General features: G+C 46.8%; 1 protein-coding gene across 1 annotated transcript; it reads left to right on the forward strand.

Annotated features, from left to right (window-relative positions):
• The first annotated feature begins 1,053 nt into the window (after positions 1-1,053).
• On the forward strand, positions 1,054-22,226 carry WBP11 (WW domain binding protein 11). The gene is made up of 12 exons (XM_054029277.1): positions 1,054-1,277; positions 8,833-8,947; positions 9,615-9,646; positions 10,730-10,823; positions 11,356-11,552; positions 13,055-13,188; positions 14,314-14,513; positions 15,971-16,162; positions 16,858-16,959; positions 17,731-18,039; positions 20,030-20,212; positions 21,080-22,226. Exons 2-12 carry the CDS (start codon positions 8,884-8,886, stop codon positions 21,496-21,498), a joined length of 1,926 nt encoding a protein of 641 aa, XP_053885252.1. The 5' UTR covers positions 1,054-1,277; positions 8,833-8,883; the 3' UTR covers positions 21,499-22,226.
• Positions 22,227-22,460: the final 234 nt, after the last annotated feature.

Raw genomic sequence — 22,460 nt, forward strand, 5'->3', positions numbered from 1 at the left:
GTCTCTAAGGTGCCACAAGTACTCCTGTTCTTCTTAATGCAAATAAAAAGAACCTAAGATTTTATATTTTAAACCAATCTCAAGATTTTTTTGGGGGTGGGGGAGAACTGACTCATGATTCTTGACTGTGTGGAGTTGGTAATATTACATGTAGCTACATTTAGCCTGGACCAGGTACAAGAGAGGAAAACCAGCACATGTAGACGCTGGAAGTGCTGGTCTGAAATGGGCAGGACATATTAGGCAGTAAGAGCAGAGAAGAGAGGGATTGAAAGTGCAGGAAGCCTATTTGGTGCCTGCAATTTAGGCCTGGTCTGCACGAAAAAGTTAGGTTTACCCAGCTGCGTGACTTGGGGGAGTGAAAATCCACCGCCCAGTGTAGACAGTGCTAGGACGATGGAAGAATTCTTCCGTAGACCTGGCGCCTAGGGACAGGAGGTGGATTAACTACGCTGGCAGGAGAACGCCTCCTATCGGCGCAGGCCGTGACTACACCGCCGCGCTGCAGCGACGCTGTAGCCTTTCAGGTGTGGACAAGCCCTGCCATGGCTGCCCCTCGGGCCTGGATGGATCAAACCAAAAGCCCCTTCCCCTGGGGCGAAGGGCCCAAGAACCAGGGGCTCAGCGAAGCCCGGGAACGCCGGCTGGGAAAACGGGGGCGGTGCAGGGCAAAGCTCCCAACAGGGCTCCAGGGGCTCCGAGCACAGCCCGGGGGCAGAAGCCGCGCGAGAGCCGAGGCGGGGAGCCGGGCGGGTGACGTAATAAGGGGGCGGGGCAGGGGGCGAAGGGGTTGAGGGTGGGGGGAGCTCAGAGAGGGTGACGCAGCTTGGTGACCCCGGGAGGGGGGGGGGCCATGGGCAGTCCCGCCCCCAGCCCGTCGGACCCTCTTGGCCCGCGCAGCATCGCGGTGTCGACAGAGCCGGGACACGCCCCCTCTCCGCTGTTACCGCCCCGCCCGCTGCAGCGTCACGTGACCTCCTCTCGGGTGACTGGGCTAATGGTCGGCAGAGCCCGCTTCCCTCCCGCCGCCGCACCATAGAGCCCGAGGAGGTCTGTTTCAGACCGGCCCGAGGCGGGCGACGCTCTGGCTGCCGATTTCCGGCACCTCTAAGGCTCTCGGGCCCAACCGGAGGTTCCAGGGCGGAAGTGGCGCGCGCGTCCCGCCCGCGACCATTGAAGATGGCGGCGAGGCCGAGGAGGCGAGGAGCCGAGGGGACAGCGTAGAAACCGCCGCCCCGCAGCGAGGCAGAGGAGCTCAGCTCCCGCCCTTCAGAGGGGTGAGAGGAGCAGAGCAGGCTGGGAGACAGACCGACCGCTCGCTGTGCTCCTGCGCGTCCTGGGCTGCTTCCCTGCGCGCGGCATCGCCACCCCCCATCCCCCCGGTAGGGGGAGTGGAGGAGCCCAGGGACCTGCAGGGCCCCGGGGGTATCGCGGAACTGCAGGAGAGGGAGGGGGTTCCCCAGGTCTCTTCTCCCCCCGCCTGCCGGCGCGCCCAGGCCGGCGGCTCTGCGGGGAAGGAGCCGCGATGCCGGGGCAGTTCTCAGGGGGCGGGGTAACGGGGGGCAGGTATCGGTATCAGGCCGGTTGTGGTCAGCAGAGCAAGGGCTTGTTCCCAACCGTATCTGTGTCTCAGGCTCACTGTTGGCTCGGACCTCGTGTCCTGCAGGCCTGGAGTCTGTACAGGGAGGGGGCTTGTACCTGACTGTCCTGCACAGAGACAAGGTGAAGTTAAGGCTGCGAACACGTTAATGACCCGAGGGTCTGGTGTCCTCAGGGTGTTCGGAGCGGGATGGTGCGGGAGGTGACTTCAGTATTACATACCCGAAAAATGCAGAGTTTGGGACCCTTATGTGAGAGGTATAAATCTGTTAACTCCCCACCTCATAGTATTCCTGGCTAGAGAAATAATGATCTGAGAAATCAAACTTGTGTTGCCTTAACTATCCATAAGAGATGGCTTATTTTATCGGTGAACTCAAAAGCTAGACTGGTTTAGTTGTACGCATGGCTGTTATGACGCTTTATAACCAGACAGTACAGATAAAAGCATTTTACAAATGCTGAATTAAACAGTATATTGAATACAATCATTTCTATCTCTTCAGTAAGGGCCCAGTCTGCTCACATACTGAGGGCACCTAATACCACCTTAGTGCAATGCTCAGTATCTTAAAGGTAATCATGTGATTATAATGCTCATTATGTGGCAGAAGATTAAAAGTTTAATTACACATAAACTAGCCTGTCTTCATATCCAAACTTTCTAACTACAGGTAATGAAATTAGAGCACTTGCATAAAAAGAGGAAAGGTTAGTGTGGTGACAGATCTTCACACTTTGTACTAGAGACACAATTTATGAAGAAAAATTCTAAATCCAGATGTTCAACAATGCACATTTTTGAGACTTCACATAAAGGAGGGCAGATGATAAACTGGTATCCCTGTGATACAGAGGTGATTGGTACGGGATGTATGGAAACAGTGTACAGAGAGGTATACATTGTAGGCTGCAGCAGGACCACAGATCTTGTGCAGCCTTAGGCCTTGTCTACACTACGAGAGTAGTTCGATTTTACTTAAATCGAATTTTTGGAATCGATATTGCAAAGTCGAACGTGTGTGTCCACACTAAGGACAGTAATTCGACTTTGTGAGTCCACACTAACGGGGAAAGCGTCGACATTGGAAGTGGTGCACTGTGGTCAGCTATCCCACAGTTCCCGGAGTCCCCGCTGCCCATTGGAATTCTGGGTGGAGCCGCAAATGCCTTCTGGGTAAAAAAAATGTGTCCAGGGTGCTTTTGGGTAACTGTCGTCATCCGTCCATCACTCCCGCCCTCCCTCCCTGAAAGCGCCGGCGGGAAATCAGTTCGCGCACTTTTCTAGTCAGTGACAGCGCGGACGCCACAGCACTGCGAGCATGGAGCCTGCTGCAACCATCACTGCAGTTGTGGCCGCTCTCAACGCCTCGCAACTTATCATACACCTTTCCCTGAGGCAGATGCAGAAAAGTCAGGCGAGGAGGCTACGTCAACGCGGTGATGGCCTGAAGTCTGAGAGTAGCACAGACCTCTCAGAAAGCAGGGGACCCAGCGCCGAGAACATCACGGTGGCAATGGGTCATGTTGATGCCGTGGAAAGGAGATTCTGGGCACGGGAAACAAGCACTGAGTGGTGGGACCGCATAGTGCTGCAGGTCTGGGATGAATCCCAGTGGCTGCGAAACTTTCGCATGCGGAAGGGAACTTTCCTGGAACTTTGTGAGTTGCTGTCCCCTGCCCTGAAGCGCAATGACACCCGGATGCGAGCAGCCCTGACTGTCCAGAAGCGAGTGGCCATAGCCCTGTGGAAGCTTGCAACGCCAGACAGCTACCGGTCAGTCGCGAACCAGTTTGGGGTGGGCAAATCTACCGTGGGGGTTGTTGTGATGCAAGTAGCCAAGGCAATCGTTGATGTACTGCTGCCAAAGGTAGTGACCCTGGGAAACGTGGAGGCCATCATAGATGGCTTCGCAGCGATGGGATTCCCAAACTGCGGTGGGGCCATAGATGGAACTCACATCCCTATCCTGGCACCGGAACACCAGGCCAGCCAGTACATTAACAGAAAGGGCTACTTTTCCATGGTGCTGCAAGCACTGGTGGACCACAGGGGACGTTTTACCAACATCTACGTGGGATGGCCGGGCAAGGTTCATGACGCTCGTGTTTTCAGGAACTCTGGTCTGTTTAGACGGCTGCAGCAAGGTATTTACTTCCCGGACCACAAAATAACTCTTGGGGATGTGGAGATGCCTATAGTCATCCTCGGGGACCCAGCCTACCCGCTAATGCCCTGGCTCATGAAGCCCTATACTGGCGCCCTGGACACTGAAAAAGAACTCTTCAACTACCGGCTGAGCAAGTGCAGAATGGTGGTGGAGTGTGCTTTTGGCCGTCTCAAGGGGAGATGGAGAAGCTTACTGACTCGCTGTGATCTCAGCGAAACCAATATCCCCATTGTTATTGCAGCTTGCTGTGTGCTCCACAATCTCTGTGAGAGCAAGGGGGAGACCTTTATGGCGGGGTGGGAGGTTGAGGAAAATAGCCTGGCTGCTGATTACTCACAGCCAGACAGCCGGGCGATTAGAAGAGACCAGCGGGAAGCGCTGTGCATCCGGAAGGCTTTGAAAGCAAAGTTCCTGAGTGAGCAGGGTAACCTGTGACTTTAAAGTTTGTGTATTGAGAAGCTAAACCTGCCCCCGTTTCTTTACCCAGTTAATGTTGACTATCCTATCCAGTTACATACCCCCTTCACCCCACTTCCAACACACGTTTCAAAATAAAAATAGTTCTACTTTGTTAAAGCACACCGTTTTCTTTAATACTGTATTCGCGGGAATTTTTTAAAACTGGGACGCAGACTGTGGTGCGGAGCGGGTGTACTGTAGTGGCGCGAATGCAGCTTCTAAACTCAAGGATTGACAGGCTCTGCTGCGGTGGGATGGTTGTTTCAACGGAGCCTGTCACCCCTCCTGATAGGGACTGTGTGTATGGGGGGGTCTATGTGACTTTGTGGCAGGGGGAGGACGGTTACAGATCCCCTGCTGTGTGGCTCTGTGATCCTGCCTAAGGACCGCCGCTTAAGATCTGTAACTGCCCTCCCCTGCCACAAAGTCACAGAGCAACCCACCCCCCACCACATAACATGAAAACAACCTCCCAGACTAACCAGGGTAACTAGTCACTGCATCACTGCACTATGTATGTGCCCTGCTGCTGTGCCTGCCCCCGACTATGTACCCTGCCAAAGGTGACTGTCCTGTCGAATTACCAACCCCCTATCCCCCCCTCCTCCAAAAGAACATGATGGAAACAGTAGTTAACAGAAACGTATTTTTTATTATCAACCAAACATGGAACTGGGAAAGTGAAACTTGGACGGGGGCTTGTGTCAGGCGGGAAGGAAAGAACTTGTCAAATTTTGGGGAATGAGAGCCTTCTGCTGCTCGAGCTCTCTGCAGGGGTGGAGTGAGAGTTAGCAGGGACTCTGCCGCCTCTCCTTCTGTGCACTTTGGGTGAGGGGAGTATGGGACTTGGTGGCGGGGGAGGGCGGTTAGAGATGGACTGCAGCGGGGCTCTGTCCTCCTGCCTCCGTTCCTGCAGAACATCCACAAGGCGCCGGAGCGTGTCCGTTTGCTCCCTCATTAGTCCAAGCAGGGTTTGAGTCGCCTGCTGGTCTTCCTGACGCCACCTCTCCTCCCGATCCATGTTGGCTTGGTGCATTCGGGTCAAGTTCTCCCGCCACTGGGTCTGCTGTGCTGCCTGGGCTCTGGAGCAGGCTATAAGCTCCGAGAACATGTCCTCCCGTGTCCTCTTCTTCTTATGCCTAATCCGCGCTAGCCTCTGGGAGTGTGATGACAGGCTAGGTTGTGAGACAGTCGCAGATGGGGCTGTGGGAATGGGAAAAAGGGAGTGAATTCCTCAGAAAGATAAATGTAGTTGTGAACAAAGAACATAGTCTTTCTCTGTGAACAAGACCATGCACAGCACCTATCACATGCGCACTCAGCACAAGGTCGAATTCTCGGCCTTCGCATTCAGTGCCTGGGGTCTTCTACAGCACATTTGAGAAGCCTCTCAGGAGAACGGAATTTCTGTTGCAGGCAGACATGGTAAGCCGTAGACTTGTGGCAGCTTAAAACTTTAATATTAGCAATGGCCTCATTTCACATTGAAATCAATGTCGGTCCCTGCTGCCAGCAATTCGGCAAGCAGGAAGTCTGCTCCTGTCCCACACCCTCGCGGCTGTCCCCGGGAACGATCCCTTTCGGCTGCCCCTCTCCCGCCTCCACCGCGTGGCTGCAAACCAGCGGTTACAGTTCTGTAAAGGAAGGGCAAAGCAGTCCCAACACTAACATTCCCCTACCTCATTCAAAGCAGGTCATCATGAGCGACATCACCCTCATGAGGATCTCTGACAGCGAGAAAGAGCGAATGCTCCGGGAAAGCCTCCAAAGACCAGGGCCGTATGCCGCCATGCTGTGCAGAGCAATGATTCCAGAGTACTTGCTTGTCTCGTGGCGTGGCAACGTGTCCTACTACGGAGGACCCAATAAGGCCGCTCTCCCCAAGAACCTAATGCAGCGGATTTCCAATTACCTCCAGGAGAGCTTCCTCGAGATGTCACAGGAGGATTTCTGCTCCATCCCCGGACATATAGACCGCATTTTACTGTAGCTGCTGTAGCAGTGACTAACCAGTAGAGCGGCTTGGGCAGGACAATCATGCAAAACCGGACATTGCTAGATTTTTTTTCAATAGTTGCACTGCCCATGACTGAACCGTTAAGCTAATCAAACTAATCATGAGAAACCCATTTTTTAAATTGTTAATATTCCTGTTCTGTTACAAATAAATGTTTAGATTTTTACAACACTTACTGGCTGATCCTTCCCCAGATTCTGTGTCCGGGGTAACGGCTGGGGAGGGTTGGTAGGGGATCTCTGTAAGGGTGATGAAGAGATCCTGGCTGTCGGGGAAATCAGCGTTGTGAGCGCTGTCGACTGCCTCGTCCTCCTCATCTCCTTCCTCATCTTCCCCGTCCGCTAACATGTCCGAGGATCCAGCCGTGGACACTATCCCATCCTCAGAGTCCACGGTCACTGGTGGGGTAGTGGTGGCGGCCGCACCGAGGATGGAATGCAGTGCCTCGTAGAAACGGGATGTCTGGGGATGGGATCCGGAGCGTCCGTTTGCCTCTTTGGTCTTCTGGTAGCCTTGTCTCAGCTCCTTGATTTTCACGCGGCACTGCGTTACATCCCGGCTGTATCCTCTCTCTGCCATGTCTTTAGAGATCTTCTCGTAGATCTTTGCATTCCGTCTTTTGGATCGCAGCTCGGAAAGCACGGACTCATCGCCCCACACAGCGATGAGATCCAAGACTTCCCGATCAGTCCATGCTGGGGCCCTCTTTCTATTCTGAGATTGCACGGCCATCACTGCTGGAGAGCTCTGCATCGTTGCCAGTGCTGCTGAGCTCGCCACGATGTCCAGACAGGAAATGAGATTCAAACTGGCCAGACAGGAAAAGGAATTCAAATTCAAATTTTCCCGGGGCTTTTCCTGTGTGGCAGTTCAGAGCATCCGAGCTCGTACTGCTGTCCAGAGCGTCAACAGAGTGGTGCACTGTGGGATAGCTCCCGGAGCTATTAGCGTCGATTTCCATCCACACCTAGCCTAATTCGACATGGCCATGTCGAATTTAGCGCTACTCCCCTCGTCGGGGAGGAGTACAGAAGTCGAATTAAAGAGACCTCTATGTCGAACTAAATACCTTCGCGGTGTGGACGGGTGCAGGGTTAATTCGATGTAACGGCGCTAACTTTGACATAAACGCCTAGTGTAGACCAGGCCTCAGATTCAACTGGATGTCATGTTTCCATTTGGATGGTTGTTTAATGGAACACACTAACTTTTGAACACTGCATTGGATTAATTCTAAAATTTCAAAGAATGTTCTAGATATCAGTGGGCAGAAGAACACTATTGATTTTGAGGAAGTTGAGAAGGGGAAAGTGGGGGACGTGCAGAGCTCCTGCCATTGATTTAGTAGAGCTGCCCACATCTTCAAGTACCTCTGTAGTTGTTTACAGATTAAATAACTCGTTGATGAAGCCAACACCTTGCAACATAGCAATACTGTCTCTTCTCTGTCTATCCTCCCAATAGTGTGATGTTCACATCCTGAATGGTTTATCTCCCAGACAGAAAGAAGAGAAGTAATAAAAAGGGGGAGAGTAGGGGGACACAGAGCAATGGCATGTATGCTAGTGGAGAAGTGTGGAAAGAAGGGGGAACCCTGTTATGAGGGAAGGGGGAATGTGGGACAACCCCTGGCATGGGAGTGAAATGGGAGATCACACTGAACCCCAGGTGAGGGGGAGAATGGAGGACCCTGCAGTGGGAGGATTGGATGGCACTCAGAAATCCTGTCATGAGGTTGGGAGTGTTTCAGGGAGTCCCAGAAAGAGAGAGGGATGAGATGATGGCATACAGGGAGTTGTTGCAGGGGGAGAGGGAGGAATGCAAGGAGCCCCTGGTGTTTGCAATGAGCTCTGCCCTACAAGTCAGCTCAGGCCTAATGCCTGAACCAGACCTAAACCCAGCTGACCAGCCCTAGAGGATTGAGTCATTTTCCAACCCAACCCTGACATTTGTCCCCAAACCTGAATCAGCGCTGCTGTTCTCCTCCTGCCCCTGCTGTTGGAATTGCAGCAGCTGTGGGCCATGCTCCTGCTGTCCAGCAACTCCTGCTGCGCTGTGTGAGCTGTAGAGTGAGAGGTACTTGAACTCTTCAGCATGCTCACTCTGCAGCTCGCGCAGCAAGGTGGTGGTGGCCACCAGGAGCAGAGCATGCAGCTGTTGCGGTGCTGACCCCATCGCCAGGCCGACATGAGCCCAAGAGGGTCTGGTTGTTTTCACACCCGACCAGGGCCCGACACTTGTAGTTGGGCTTAGGTTGAGTAGCAGGGCTCTACTCTAATTACAGAAACAACAAAGTGTGCAAAACCCTAGTAAATACAAACATGATACTTTTCATTTGATTATTGAAATGAATGAGATGCAATAGTCATTTGCTGACGAAATGGTGTGGTTGTGCGGCTTTGTATGTTTGCCTGAGTCTGCAGTGGCATTCTGCACATTCGTGAGAGCTGGGATTTAGGGAGGCGACAGACATTTGAGTTTCTGGGAAAACAAGTACTAATGCAGGGGGGGGGGCGGGGGGAAGAGGAGGAACTGGAGTATTCTGACTACTACATACAGCATGTGACGTGGCTTTTTCTTTTTCAGGTGTCTTTTTTTTTTCCCCATTTTATTGAAGCAGTAAAAAAATTGGTCAAAATGGGGCGGAGATCAACATCCTCCACCAAGAGTGGGAAGTTCATGAACCCTACAGACCAGGCCCGTAAGTAGTCACTAAATTTCTTGTTGTAAGAATGGTTAATTCATCTGAGATAAAAATGGGAATGAAAGATGGTTGGGAGTCAGGTGAGATTCCACAAGCATTGTGTACTTAGAGGAGGAAACAAGACTACACACATCTATTCCTCCTGCATTAGTGTAACTACTAAGATTCTGACGGTCAAATAAGCATCTAGAAACAAGCACAAAGATCAACTCTCGCTACCAAATAATTCAGATGGTCATGATTAGCAATGTTTTAAGTTTGTCCAAAATGTAGATTTAAAAAAAAAAGTTTTTTCTATTCTAAGCATAGAATATTTCAGTTTCTAGGGTGTTAATCATTTAATTAGCATTAAATTCATATAGTCTTGTTTCAAAAAGACTCCTTACTCCAGAACTTGTTACATTAATTAGGTGGGTGTGTATAGAAATATTTCTGCTTTTGGAGGAGTGGGGTTGCCAGTATGGCCATCTATCGCCTTCCTTCTTCTATAATGGGTATGAAATATGATTGTTTCTAATAAAATATCTGAGACTATGAAAGTGGGGATGGGTAACATTTGGCTTTTAAATCACAAGCTGTTAAGAAACAGAACTTCACTAGTCACAAGGGAAGAGTTATGACTATATTTGCTTCTTTTTCAATTAGTCATTTCTCTCCTCTGCAGGAAAGGAGGCCCGGAAGAGGGAGCTGAAGAAGGTAAGACACTATTACCATCCCTAAGAACACCTGGCCAGCACCATTCTAATATGCATCACGTTCCCAACTGTTATGGGCTTGAGACAATAGGTAGAATCCAGCCTTTCTGGTTGGCTTCTCAGGAGTCACTTTCTTTCTGTGGAAAATGTTGTCTGACCAAGTAATTTAAAGGAATGTTGTCAACTTAAATCACATTTGTCTGAATTTTATTAACCTACAAATTCTACTTGTAATACCTAAAATAGAAGGGAAAAAAAAAAGATTTTTTTCTCTGTTTACTTTGTTCATTTTATAGCACTTTGTGTTCCCCTGTTGTTTCTGTGGGTCTTTTCCAAAGCAACTGGGGCGGGAGAAACATTTTTAAATGTGAGGAGGAAAAAGACTAATATTACAGCAGTTGGCAGTTCAGGGACACAGTGTATATGGAATACCCGAAAGTACTTTAACTCAGTGGTTCTCAACCAGGGGTATACATACCCCTGGGGGTACACCGAGGTCTTCCGGGGGTACAGCAACTCATCTAGATATTTGCTTAGTTTTACAACAGGCTACAGAAAAAGTACTAGCAAAGCCAGTACAAACTAAAATTTCATAACAGACAATAACTTTATATTGCTCTGTATACTATACATTGAAATGTAATTACAGTATTTATATTCCAATTGATTTATAATTATATGGTAAAAATGGGAAAGTAAGCAATTTTTCAGTAATAGTGTGCTGTGATACTTGTATTTTTATGTCTGATTTTCTAAGCAAGTAGTTTTTAAGTGAGGTGAAACTTGGGGGTACGCAAAACAAATCAGAAAGGGATACAGTAGTCTGGAAAGGTTCAGAGCCACTGCTTAAGTCACTTTTAAAATGGACCTTACAGGGTGGTGTGGAGTGATTAACATTCGTAAAGCACTTTGAAAAGAATGGATGAATTTATTTCTCTTTCCTGAGGGAGTTCTTTGAGCACATTTAGGAGTCCCGGAAACCTGAATTACAAAGAGAAATGTGATGTCATAGATTATATCTGTTCCCCTATTTATCCTAGAACAACAACACTATTCCTGATTTTTTATTCTCTGACCTTCTCAGAACAAGAAGCAGCGGATGATGGTCCGAGCAGCTGTACTTAAGATGAAAGATCCCAAACAGATCATTCGGGACATGGAAAAATTGGATGAGATGGGTGAGTGGGTACCATCTGGAGGGACTTGCATTTAGGATGAGAGGGGAGATGGAAGGATCAGATAAGATGGGAGGTGAGAATTGAGAGATGGGACAAGATGGGTTTAGGGGTTAATGGAGTGACTATGTGGGTTGTACTGTGGAAACTTTGCCAAGTACTGGCTTTTGCTTGTTAGAAGGATTGGAGAAGAAAAGGGGGTAAATGGTTTGTGGAATGGGAATAGATGGTGAACTTTTTCAAGGTAATTGGATATTGGAGAATTTTGGATGACTAGACGTTCCTATGGAAGACAAAAGGATAGGAGTGGTGCATATTGTCTCTAATGGCTGTGTAAAAGGAGACAACCCCCTTAAGGGTCTGAATCAGCTTTCCATCAGGTCTCCAGATAGTCACTGTCATTGTCTCCAGAGGTTGCTATATTGAACATGTGTGCAGTATATGCAATTGGGTAATCATGGCTTCTGTTGCAAGTCTCCCCTATAATTTTCTTTTTGGAATTGTTTGTTGCCTTGGTCCTACTCTCCCGGATCAGAGTTTAACCCAGTACAGCAGCCACAACTTAATGAGAAGGTGCTGAAGGACAAGCGTAAGAAGCTGCGTGAGACCTTTGAGCGAATTCTGCGGCTGTACGAGAAGGAGAATCCTGACATCTACAAAGAACTGCGCAAGCTGGAAGTGGAGTATGAGCAGAAGAGATCGCAGCTCAGCCAATACTTCGATGCTGTCAAGGTAACATTGTTCCAGACTTGGCCCTCAGTCCCTGCCACGTTGAGTATTTTCACCAAGCTGTGCACCGTGCACCTTGGCCACCTCCTCAGTCATAGTACTTTAGCAGGGACAACATGATGAACCATCAGTATGTCCTCAGTGTTTCTGTGATGTACTGTATTTTATTTCTTGGAAGGTTACAGGGAAGGATGGTTTTGGAATGGTTTTACAATGGAAGCCCTAACTATCTTGCATACCCTGGCTTGTGAGATATGTCTTTTGTAACGTGAATTAAGCTAATTTTGTTTTAAAACCCTCCTAAGTGTGTATGCATGTAATGAGTGTGTCTCAGCATTTATTTACAAGTGTTTCTGTTGTTCTGCTGTAGTATCTGAGTCCCTAAGCTCTGTCCCACTCAACTATAAATCCTTCCTATAATGGGTGCTTCCCAGATACTCTGAAGGACATGGTGTTCTTGCCTGCAGTATATCTTTGTTTGGGAACTAAGGGCATGTCTACACTAAAAACTTAAGTCGACCTCTATTAAGGTTGTAATTACTGTGGTGGTTCATGTCCACTGTACCCTCCTTCAGTCAGTGGTGTGCGTCTTCACCAGGAGCGCTTCCACCAACCTAAGGCAGAGCCGGGCTTTGAGCTCCACTTGTGGCTCCCCACCAGGTGCCTGGCTGCCCCACAGGCTCCCCTCCCTGCCTCTACGTTCCCTGCTGGGAGCCTGGCTACCCCTGGCTCTCAGCCATCAGCTCTCTGCTGGAAGCAGGGTGGCTGCCTGGGCTCCGAGCGGAGAGTCAGGACCCCGGGAGCAGCCTGACAGGGAGCCTGGGTAGCAGCTCAGCTGGGATGGGGGAGCCCGGACCCTGGCAGCAGCCCAGCTCCAAGCGGGGAGCCCTCTCCTGGGCTGGGAGCAGGGATGACTATTTTGTCAATTTCATGGCTCCAGCATGGCGCCAGAAATTGACAAGAATGACAGCCAACAGCTGATGTAAATAAGGCAGTATCTAGGAGGACACTGCTTGCCCTAACTGCTCCTGTATAAGCCTTATGCTTCTCGTGGAGGTGGAGTTGTCTGTGTAGTAGGGCACTTACATTGGATGGAGCAAGATGGTAGTGTGTACACTGACATAGGTCGACATAAGCTGCCTTATGTTGACCTAACTGTTGTGTATACCGGGGCTAAGTATCTTAAGAGGAATATAAGCCTGATCAGGTTTTGATTATTTGAATGGGGAAATGTTTTCAGCTAGCTGAGCTCTGTGTGTTACCGTTGACCAAAGAGGCCTTAATTATTTTATGCTCGTGATCTGTTTCTCCAAATGTTCATTCAGGGGTCTAACACAGAGAGTGATGTACCAGTTGGACAGGCAACCTTCTGAATAACCATTTTTATGAGAGGGAAGGAACTGACTCGATACCCTCAGTATTCAATAAAGTGAGGAGTGTGCACATGATCCTCTTCCCTTTGCCTCCTAAGAGATTAACCTGCTTGCTTTTTGTATTTCTTGCAGAATGCACAACATGTTGAAGTGGAGAGTATACCCCTGCCAGACATGCCTCATGCCCCCTCCAACATCCTTATACAGGACATCCCCCTACCGGGGGCTCAACCACCTTCTATCCTCAAGAAAACATCAGCCTATGGGTAAGAGGGAAGTGTCATGGAGGGGTAATAAATGCTGAACACCCATGTGTTGCAGGTGGGTGTAATGGGTTGTTGATAGAAGTGATGTTTGGGAGAGGGGAATTGGAAGTCCTGAGGGAGTGATGAATCCTAAGTTCTATATGTATTTCCCCTCTGTTTTTGCAGTTAAAATCCTTCTTTGTGCCTTGGTCATCTCTCATACTGACTCTGATAAGTGTCTCTGGTCTTCCTGCATATCTCGTTTTGCACATTAGTCCACCTTAAGCTCCACTGCTAGAGTTCTTCTCCCACTGTTCTCACTGTGATATTTCTTTTGTCTTAAATACTTTCATAGGCTTCTTGTCTGCTGCTGTGTTAAATTCAAGCTTCTATTTCACGGTTGTCTACCATTGCTTTCACGGAGGGATGGGGGAGGCTGTACCCAGAACCACCAGCGACAATGTTTTTTGCCCCATCAGGCATTGGGACCTCAACCCAGAATTCCAATGGGCGGGGGAGATTGCGGGAGCTATGGGATAGCTAGCCAGAGTGCAACACTCAGGAAGTCAAAGCTAGCCTGGGTACATGGATGCATACCACCGAATTAATATGCTTAGTGTGGCCGCATGCACTCGACTTTATACAATCTGTTGCCAAAAATTGAATTCTGTAAATTCGGAATAATCCCGTTGTGTAGACATACCCTTAATCTGGCCTCTCTCTCACATCCTCCTGCTCTCCCTTTCCTCTTACTGATTACTTAGCATCCTTTTATTTCTGTCAGCTTCATGGTGTCTTCATTTTGCTCCCTATGTTTGCACCAGTTCCCATGTGTCCTTACTCTTCTCCTTCTGTCTTCCTTTAAGCCTGTTTCTTCCATAAAGCTTTCTTATCTCTAATATCCATCAGCAGGGTCTCCAAACCCTCCCACGTTTAATTGATGACCTTTTTTTTTGAGTCAGTTCATAAATTCGTTGGGCAAGGATAATGCCTTACTCTGTTTTTGTACATTTCTAATGTATTTTCATAGCATTTAGGACAGGGACAGCTGGATCATTGTCTAAATGGTTGCTGTGAAGGTTATTGTGAGGAATTGGGACAGATTTTCGTGTGTATCCCCTTTATGATTTTTTTGTTAATTTCCAGCCCTCCAGTCCGGCCCATTTCTGTACTTCCACCTCCTGGACTTGGTGTTCCACGGTTACCCCCAGGTCGGAAGCCCCCTGGACCTCCTCCAGGGCCTCCCCCACCTCAAGTCCTACAGATGTATGGCCGTAAAGTAGGCTTCACTTTAGAGATGGCCCCTTGGAGGCGAGAGGAAGAGATTTCTTACAGTCCTGACATAGGTAATAAGTTGATCCTCCTTTGTCCCAGACCTCATGTTCTCCTTGTACTGGAGATTTACCTTGACTTCTGTCTGCTCTTCCACTGATAGTGCTACAGTGAATGAGGTGTGCACTGGCATTGCCATTATGACTTAACTGGGAGGGAATGTGCAGACTGGTTTCTGTAGGTTCACAGAGAATTTTTTTACTATATGAAAGATTGAAATAACTATATAGCTTGGTCAAATGATAACTAAGATAAGATACATTTGCAAGTGTTTGAAGGGTGTTGAATCCTTTGAGATGAAGAACCTGTCTAGATGGTTATAGTTAAGTGGAATGGAATGAAATTGAATAAAGGGGGGAAATGAGACTGGATATCAATAAGCCTTTGCTGCTGATAGGAAATTATTCTCTAGTCTGAGATTTAACTAAGGGAAATGGTAGAAAACCCTATCATTTGATTGAACAAAACCATCTGAAAAACTATCCTACTGGGAGACAGATAATTTTCCATTTCAGACTTCTGTGAGCAAAAGTCTCAGCTGCATGCCTCTTTAGTTTTGGAGATAGCGTCCTTCATTTAAATAGTTACGCTCGTAAACCGCTTGGGAGGTGCTGGTATGCTGCGTAATTTAAAGTCAGTTAATTTAATATTAATTACATTTACTTATCAAATGTCAAAGCTTCAAATTATAACTTTCAAATACTTGGTTTTACACTAGTACATTGTTGAATGGGAGAGAAATCTCCCCCCAGGGTTCATGGCTACAAGATTGTGGGATCCCGCATTTTAAAATCTCCCCAGCTGGCATCATTCAGAAAAGTTGTGCATATTCTTTCATTCCCACCGAAAGCGATTCTCATTAGCACCTGTAGGATTAGTAGCACCAAAAGGGAAACTAATTAGACCCTCCTATTTCATTTAATTCCTGCAGGACCTCCATATATTGCATAGTGAAACTAAGTTTATCAGCTTATGCACATAATGGAGTGCTATGTAGACATAACATTAGGACTTGGGGAACTAGAAAAGGCACAAAGTAGAGTGACCAGAGAAATTCAGAAAGGTAGAAATGGATAAATAGAAATGAACTGGTGAATTTTAGGGTGCAGATATTGTTCAGTAGCCAAAAAACAAGCAATGGTGATAGCTGATTGGATTAGTAACAAAACAACCTCAAATAAGATCTCCATCCTAGAGGTTTTTTTTAACCCTCCTTTTGTTCCCCTCTCCCCATTCCTAGATAGTGAAATGAAATTACTGTCTTCTATCAGAAATAGAACTGATTAACTCTCCACTTGGAGAGGGAGCTGAAAGGATAAATGCTAGACAATGTATGTCCTTTCCTCACTGGAATGGAGTTTATCTGAGATGGGGGTTCTGTAACTATAGAAATAAACCTAAGATGACGTATATTCTCATTCTTCCATGCTGGTGTGCTTTGCTTCCTGATATTCTCCTCTCTCATTCTCAGGTCAGCGAGGGCATGATGATGATGCCTCCAGTACCAGTGAAGATGAAGGGTATCCTGAGGACATGGATCAAGACAGGCATGATGACAGTAGTGATGACAGTGATAGTGACAGATCGGATGCAGACAGCGAAGGCGATGAATTCCTGCATCGTGATAATGACAATGAAAGGGAGGGTGAAGACAAGAAATCAGGTTTGTGCGGTGGGAACTCCACTTCATTATAGTCTGAAAAGTGACTGAAAATAGAACTGCATTATAGCCTGAAAAGTGACACTCTTATTTCTGTTTGTTCTGTAGTCATGAGGCTGAAAGAAGAGCAAACTGAATTCTGTTCTGGCTCAACTAACTAAATTATTACCTAAGTTCCTATTACAGAATTTTCATTACTGCTGATAAATGAGTCAGAAAGCACCCAGCTGAAATTTGAGATCCCAGGCTGAGGTTGCAACATTAGTATTCAAATTTAGCTGTCTTGTTAAAATATATACACACTTGACCTGGAGCATTGAGTCAGAAACAAGGATCTCCACAATGCAATTTTTAGTTCCATGTCAGAGTAGAACCACACTTTAATGACTTGAGACTTTTCAAAAGAACTGTACAAGATACATAATTGAATTTCAGGCTAGTCATATACAGAGACTACTTCACTCAGTGTAGAAGAGCATCAACCATCTATTCAACTATATAAGTGATAGTCAGGAACAATGTATTTATTTGAAACTGATGGAAATTTTAGGTCAGCAGGATGTAATAAGGCAAATAACACCGATGTTAACATTCTTACTATTTTGAAAAGAGTCACGAGATATTTAATTTGCTATCCACATCAAATGATAACTTGTATATATTTAATCTCTCTCTTTTCTCTGTGCTTATCTCTGCAGGGCTTAGTGTGCGGTTTGCTGACATGCCTGGGAAGTCACGGAAAAAGAAAAAGAACATGAAGGAACTGACTCCACTTCAGGCCATGATGTTGCGAATGGCAGGTGAGAACATAGGTTCCCTATCTGGTGAACAAAATATTTAGCTTTTTAAAAAAAATACTGTTGCTTGTTTCATTTCTCAACCCTAATGAAGATAATTTAGACTAATGAAACATTAATATTTCTGTTTTTAAGAAGAGGAAAGAGCTGGGGAGAACTTAAAACTGAGTTGCTGTTTAAGTAATTTATCTCTTGAGGCAACTTTACTATGTTCTCAATATTCTAAAGCCTTTCAGGATTAAGATGCCCATAAAAGATGTATAAAGGCAACTTCATAACTTCATCGATACTGTCTTTCTCCAAATTTTGGTTCATTTTTCCTTCCTCATTCAGAACTGCACTTGTGTCCACTTGGAAGTGTCAGCTGTTTCACTTCTCTGCTCATATAAAATCACCTTTTTAAAAAAAAAAAAAAAAAAAAAAAGTGAAAGTTTTTTACTTTTGTATAATTCAAAGGGCTAAATCAATTTTCCACGTGTTTCCCCCTAAAAATCCCCAAACCGTAGCTATGTGAAGTTATGCAAGAGACATTTCAGCCCAAAAGGAATTGTTAACTCCTGAAAATATGGGGTTATAATGAGACAGCCTTCCATGCTCCATGGTAGTGCTACCAGCGAGAGCTGTACTGTTTTCCTGTTACCTATTTTGTATAATAGCTAACTGAGGCCAGTTTCTTCCCTCCTCCCCATCACCATTTTGTGGGGGCGGAGATGATCCTCCATCTCAGGTTTTTCTGTAGTGCTTATAAATGTATCTTCTCTTCTGTGTCTTCAGGTCAGGAAATCCCTGAGGAGGGGCGAGAAGTGGAGGAATATTCAGAAGAGGAGGAAGAGGAGGAAGAAGATGATTCTGAGTCTGAAGAGACACCACAGCAGCAACACAAGGAGGATTCGCGTACAGAGACTGGGTCATCTACTACACCCTCTCAGCCACAGCAACAGCAGCAACCACCACCACAGCCTGTTCCTCCAACTCAGATACAGGCACCGCCCATGCCTGGGCCTCCCCCTCTGGGACCACCTCCTGCCCCTCCCCTGAGGCCTCCAGGACCACCTACTGGTCTTCCTCCTGGACCTCCACCAGGTGAACACTTAGCTTATTTTTGTTTAAATTAACTTGCTGCTGCTGAAAGGCGTTAGGTTCCAATCCCAGTCCTATTCCCCGACCAGCTATAGTAGCAGTGCAGGCTTCTCTTAAACTGTCTTGTGAATGTGTTTTCAACCCTTCCCAGGAAGGGGAAACATACTTAGGTGATGGAAATTTAATACCATTCTTATTCAGTAGAGGGCCTCCCTAGTGAGCCAGATGGCCAATTGGTGCCTGTTCTGATGGTGGTTTTGCAATGTAAGCACCTATTTTAACAGGAACTGGAGGGAGACAGCAACTTATTTCACATAGCTCAGTGGGGAGTGATTTGGTCACTACCTATCTGAACTGGATTGCAGAAATTAGCCTAAAAATGAAAATCTCTGTAACCCGTTCTCTAGCCATCTAATTTCATTAAATAGAATATTAGCTTTGATAGAGTTAGGACATCTAGAACAATATATAACATGAGTCCAGTGCTATTCCTGTGCACACATACAATGAATAACAAACATGATTTTAATAAGTAAACATAAGGCATGTCCTTCAGTTCTGCTCCTCTCACCCTCCCTAAAACAAAACAAAAACCTCAAACCCACAACAGCCCTCCACCTTTACTGTTTCCATGAAATCATCAAAGTCTGACTCTACCAGGACAGTGGGGGAAGCAGATTCCAGAGTGAAAGGTCTTACATTGAAGTCCTTATCTTCAGTTATTTAAATTCAGGCATTGTTGACATTTGAGAGAACAGCTAATGAGTCACTTCAGTACATGGTGGGGAGAGAGTCTCCCAGACAGCTACTAGGTGGGACTGCCAATTCCTCAAGAAACGGAAGTGCTGGTACTAGAATACAATGGCTTGGGAATGTGGTGTGATATGGAGCACTTGAATGTCTCTGTAAAAGCTGTCTGTATAGGAGAAATAGGATTTCCCCTTTTGCCAATCTGTGATGTTGCCACAATAGAGGAAAGGACACTTTTTTTACGCAACTGTGGAATTTGATACTGCAGTATATTAACTCATTAAATTTCCCAAAAGTTATTTATTTTATATGAGCAGTGATCTCTTCAGTGACAGTCCCTAAGATTCATGGGGCTGCCCAGGTTTAGTTCTTATGCTTCAAGCCAAAAGCTGGTGACCACTTGGGATCAGGAAGAAAATACCCTCCATCATAATATATTGCACAGTCAGCTACATCAAGAAGAAAGCATAAAATCCCCACAAGTAACTGGCTTTCACAGTTGCCAAAGAGGTACTACCAGAATGGATAAAACATTGGTAAAATCTGGTAATGTCATTATGACAGGATTATAGGCTTTAATGTAATCTTGACATATTTTTCAAATGGGAAATCTCTGATGACTCTAGTTCAGGGACCAGCTTGTCAAAGTGATTCTTTCAAATACCTGCCCACTGGAAGGATCACATCAGAATGTTGTGTTCTTGGGAATACAGCTCAGCGCTGGAGCCTCTGCTATAAGATAACAGAAGGGACAATTGTGGTGAGAAGAGAGAGAACTGACTTGGTTTGACCAGTCAAGACACCACATTGTCTGGGGCTGTGCCTACGCTACAAGATAGGGGTGTGATTCTCTTGCTCATAAATACGTATTTGTGCTAGCGCTCATCGAGCTAGTAGAAAATAATAGCGTACCTATGGAAAGGTGGAGGCAGGGGTGAACTGTGCTGAGTATAAACCTGCCTGAAACTGGTAGATATGTACTCAGCATGGCTCAGACATGCCTCTCCTACTCATGCTACCCTGGCTGCACTACTGTTTATACTTTCACTAGCTCAATGCGAGCAAGCATGAATATCTGTACACACAGCATAGACATAGCCTTTGTCTAAGGGGTTAAGAAACCATAAGACTAGAAGATCAGTTATGTAGAGGGTTGGCTGATATTGGTGCTGTTTGATATTACATGCCATGTTTTTATGCCCATGAGTTCAGTAGCTTTTGTTTTGTGTGTGTATATTTTCAGGGGCTCCTCCATTCCTGAGACCTCCAGGATTGCCAGGTCTGCGTGGGCCTTTACCACGACTCTTACCACCAGGGCCTCCACCTGGCCGGCCCCCTGGCCCTCCACCAGGCCCACCTCCAGGACTGCCACCCGGCCCTCCCCCACGTGGACCTCCACCTCGTTTGCCACCTCCAGCACCACCAGGTAAATCTTTCTACTTCCTTATTATGTGTATTTTATTTTAAACCTTCCCACTGGTGTCTGAGTTAGTACATGTGGTATGGGGAAACGTTCTTTCCCAGTGCTCTGGCCTCAGACAATCCCATGCTATTTATGTGCCTACATTCAGGCTACATTACTACAAGCACGGCATTGGGCGGTGTAACCAGTTTCCCTCCATTGCAGGTCTCTTGGAGTTGTTACTTTCCATTTAATATCAATGGCTAAGTCCCTGCTGTTCTGTGCAGACTTGTACCTGGAGGTCTGAATTCCCGTTATGTCAAAGTTTGTTTTTATTGTACTATATCATAGAACTGGTCCAGATTGCCTCTTCATTGACTTCCCTGTTAGAATTCACATTATTATTTGTATTTTCTTGGGGCCAAGGAGCTCCAGCCATAGACCAGGACCCCATTGTGCTAGACACTCTACAAACAGAACAAAAGGACAGTCCCTGCAGCTGTCCACTCCTGAAGCAGGGACTATTTACACCCCACTGGTCAATGCTGCTGATAGTTCTGAAATTCTCATACACATGATGGGAGGTTGTTCCTTGTGTTCTAGCACTGGATATATATATGTATATGTATGTATGTATGTATAGGAATTCAAGGTAGGGGAATACACTGGGGCCTTAACCTCCATACAAGGCCAATATCTAGAATTTCCTAAATGTGTGTGCACGTTCTTCCTGATGGAGAACAATCTGATGCTGAGGGGCTTGAAAACAATTTGTAAGATTACCTACTGCTACTCTAACTCAGGGGCCCTGCCTCCAATTTACGAGCTTTCTCTGGATTGTTTCCAAGTGCTGTTTCCACTTGCTCAGACTTTCTGTCCCCCCGTCCACAGGTATCCCTCCTCCTCGTCCGGGCATGTTGCGTCCACCTCTGGGGCCTCCACCAGGCCTTTTCCCGCCGGCTCCCATTCCAAACCCAGGGGTGCTGAGTGCCCCACCCAGTCTGATCCAGCGCCCCAAAGCGGATGACACCAGTGGAGCTACCATTGAGAAGAAAGCCACAGCCACAATCAGTGCCAAGCCGCAAATTACCAACCCCAAAGCAGAGATCACCCGCTTTGTACCCACTGCCCTGCGAGTGCGACGTGAGAATAAGGGGGCTTCTGCTGTCTCCCAGAGAAAACATGATGATGAACCAGCTCTCCAATTAACCAAAGCAACCCCTAAGGTTGGCTCCTCTGCCCCTGTCTCTGTGCAGACTAAGGATGATGTGTATGAAGCCTTCATGAAGGAAATGGAGGGGCTACTGTGACGTACCCTCATCCTGGTCAACCCTCCTACCTGCTCAGATCAAATCAGACTACTGTTTTGGGGTGGGGGGGGAGGTGTATTTCCTGTAATAGACCCAGTCACTGAAGGAGACCACCCCTGCCCCATTTTCAGTGTGTGTGGGGAGGGGGGTTGCGTGATGGAATATTCCACCTACCCACAGGTTAACTTACCAACAGGTTCAGAATAGAGACCACTGCAGACAGGTTCTGGTGGGGGCCTTCCTTTCAGAGCCAGAATTGCCACTTCTGTCTCCTTTGCGGGAGGAGACTAAAATCCAGAAGTGACACTATGATGGAACCTTTCTTGGGTCTTTCTTCTATTTTGCGGGACACTGGTACTGAAAGACGAGTATGTCTGGCACTCCCACTGGAACCTTTTCACCCTCCAAATGCTTTGGGTCGGATGCTAGAATAAACTCCTGAGGTACTGGAAATGCGTTGGCAACATTTCATACACACACCTGGTCATTAAGTTTTTATGTTCCATTTTGGTTGTCTTTTGTAAATATTTTGTAATACTGTGTTTTTAGTTGCAGTGAGATTGATCGATCATTCCCTGCAAAGGGGTAATCAAAAAGGTATTTTGCTGCATATACTTTATGGGAGTTTTGCACTCTGTCCCCTCCAGAGTCAACTTGTTGGGTTCCTGCTGACAGGGAAAACTTCAATGTGTCTCATGAAAACAATAAATGTTTGATGTAGTAAAACACCTGTCTTTTTGTGATCTGGTATTTGTATTAATACAGTTAGGGGAAAGGCTGTGCGTAGCTCCTGGGAAGGGACTATTGCACTGAACCTCATGGAAGAACTACCTGGCTAGATTGTACTTAATTCAAAATCTTTTAAAAAATGCTTTATGAAGTTGTGAGCAAACCTACTGAAACTGTGTGTCAGAACACCTGTACTTTGCTGTATCATTCATAACCCTCACTTGTAATTTATA

The sequence above is a fragment of the Malaclemys terrapin genome, chromosome 1, assembly GCF_027887155.1.
Source record: "Malaclemys terrapin pileata isolate rMalTer1 chromosome 1, rMalTer1.hap1, whole genome shotgun sequence".
NCBI lineage: Eukaryota > Metazoa > Chordata > Testudines > Emydidae > Malaclemys > Malaclemys terrapin.

Bases quoted from the DNA above. Each gene is read 5' to 3' on its own strand.
- WBP11 (XM_054029277.1), top strand. From the start codon at position 8,884: ATGGGGCGGAGATCAACATCCTCCACCAAGAGTGGGAAGTTCATGAAC. The intron at 10,824-11,355 runs GTGAGTGGGTAC...CTCCCGGATCAG, and splicing joins GGAAAAATTGGATGAGATGG to AGTTTAACCCAGTACAGCAG. The intron at 11,553-13,054 runs GTAACATTGTTC...TATTTCTTGCAG, and splicing joins AATACTTCGATGCTGTCAAG to AATGCACAACATGTTGAAGT.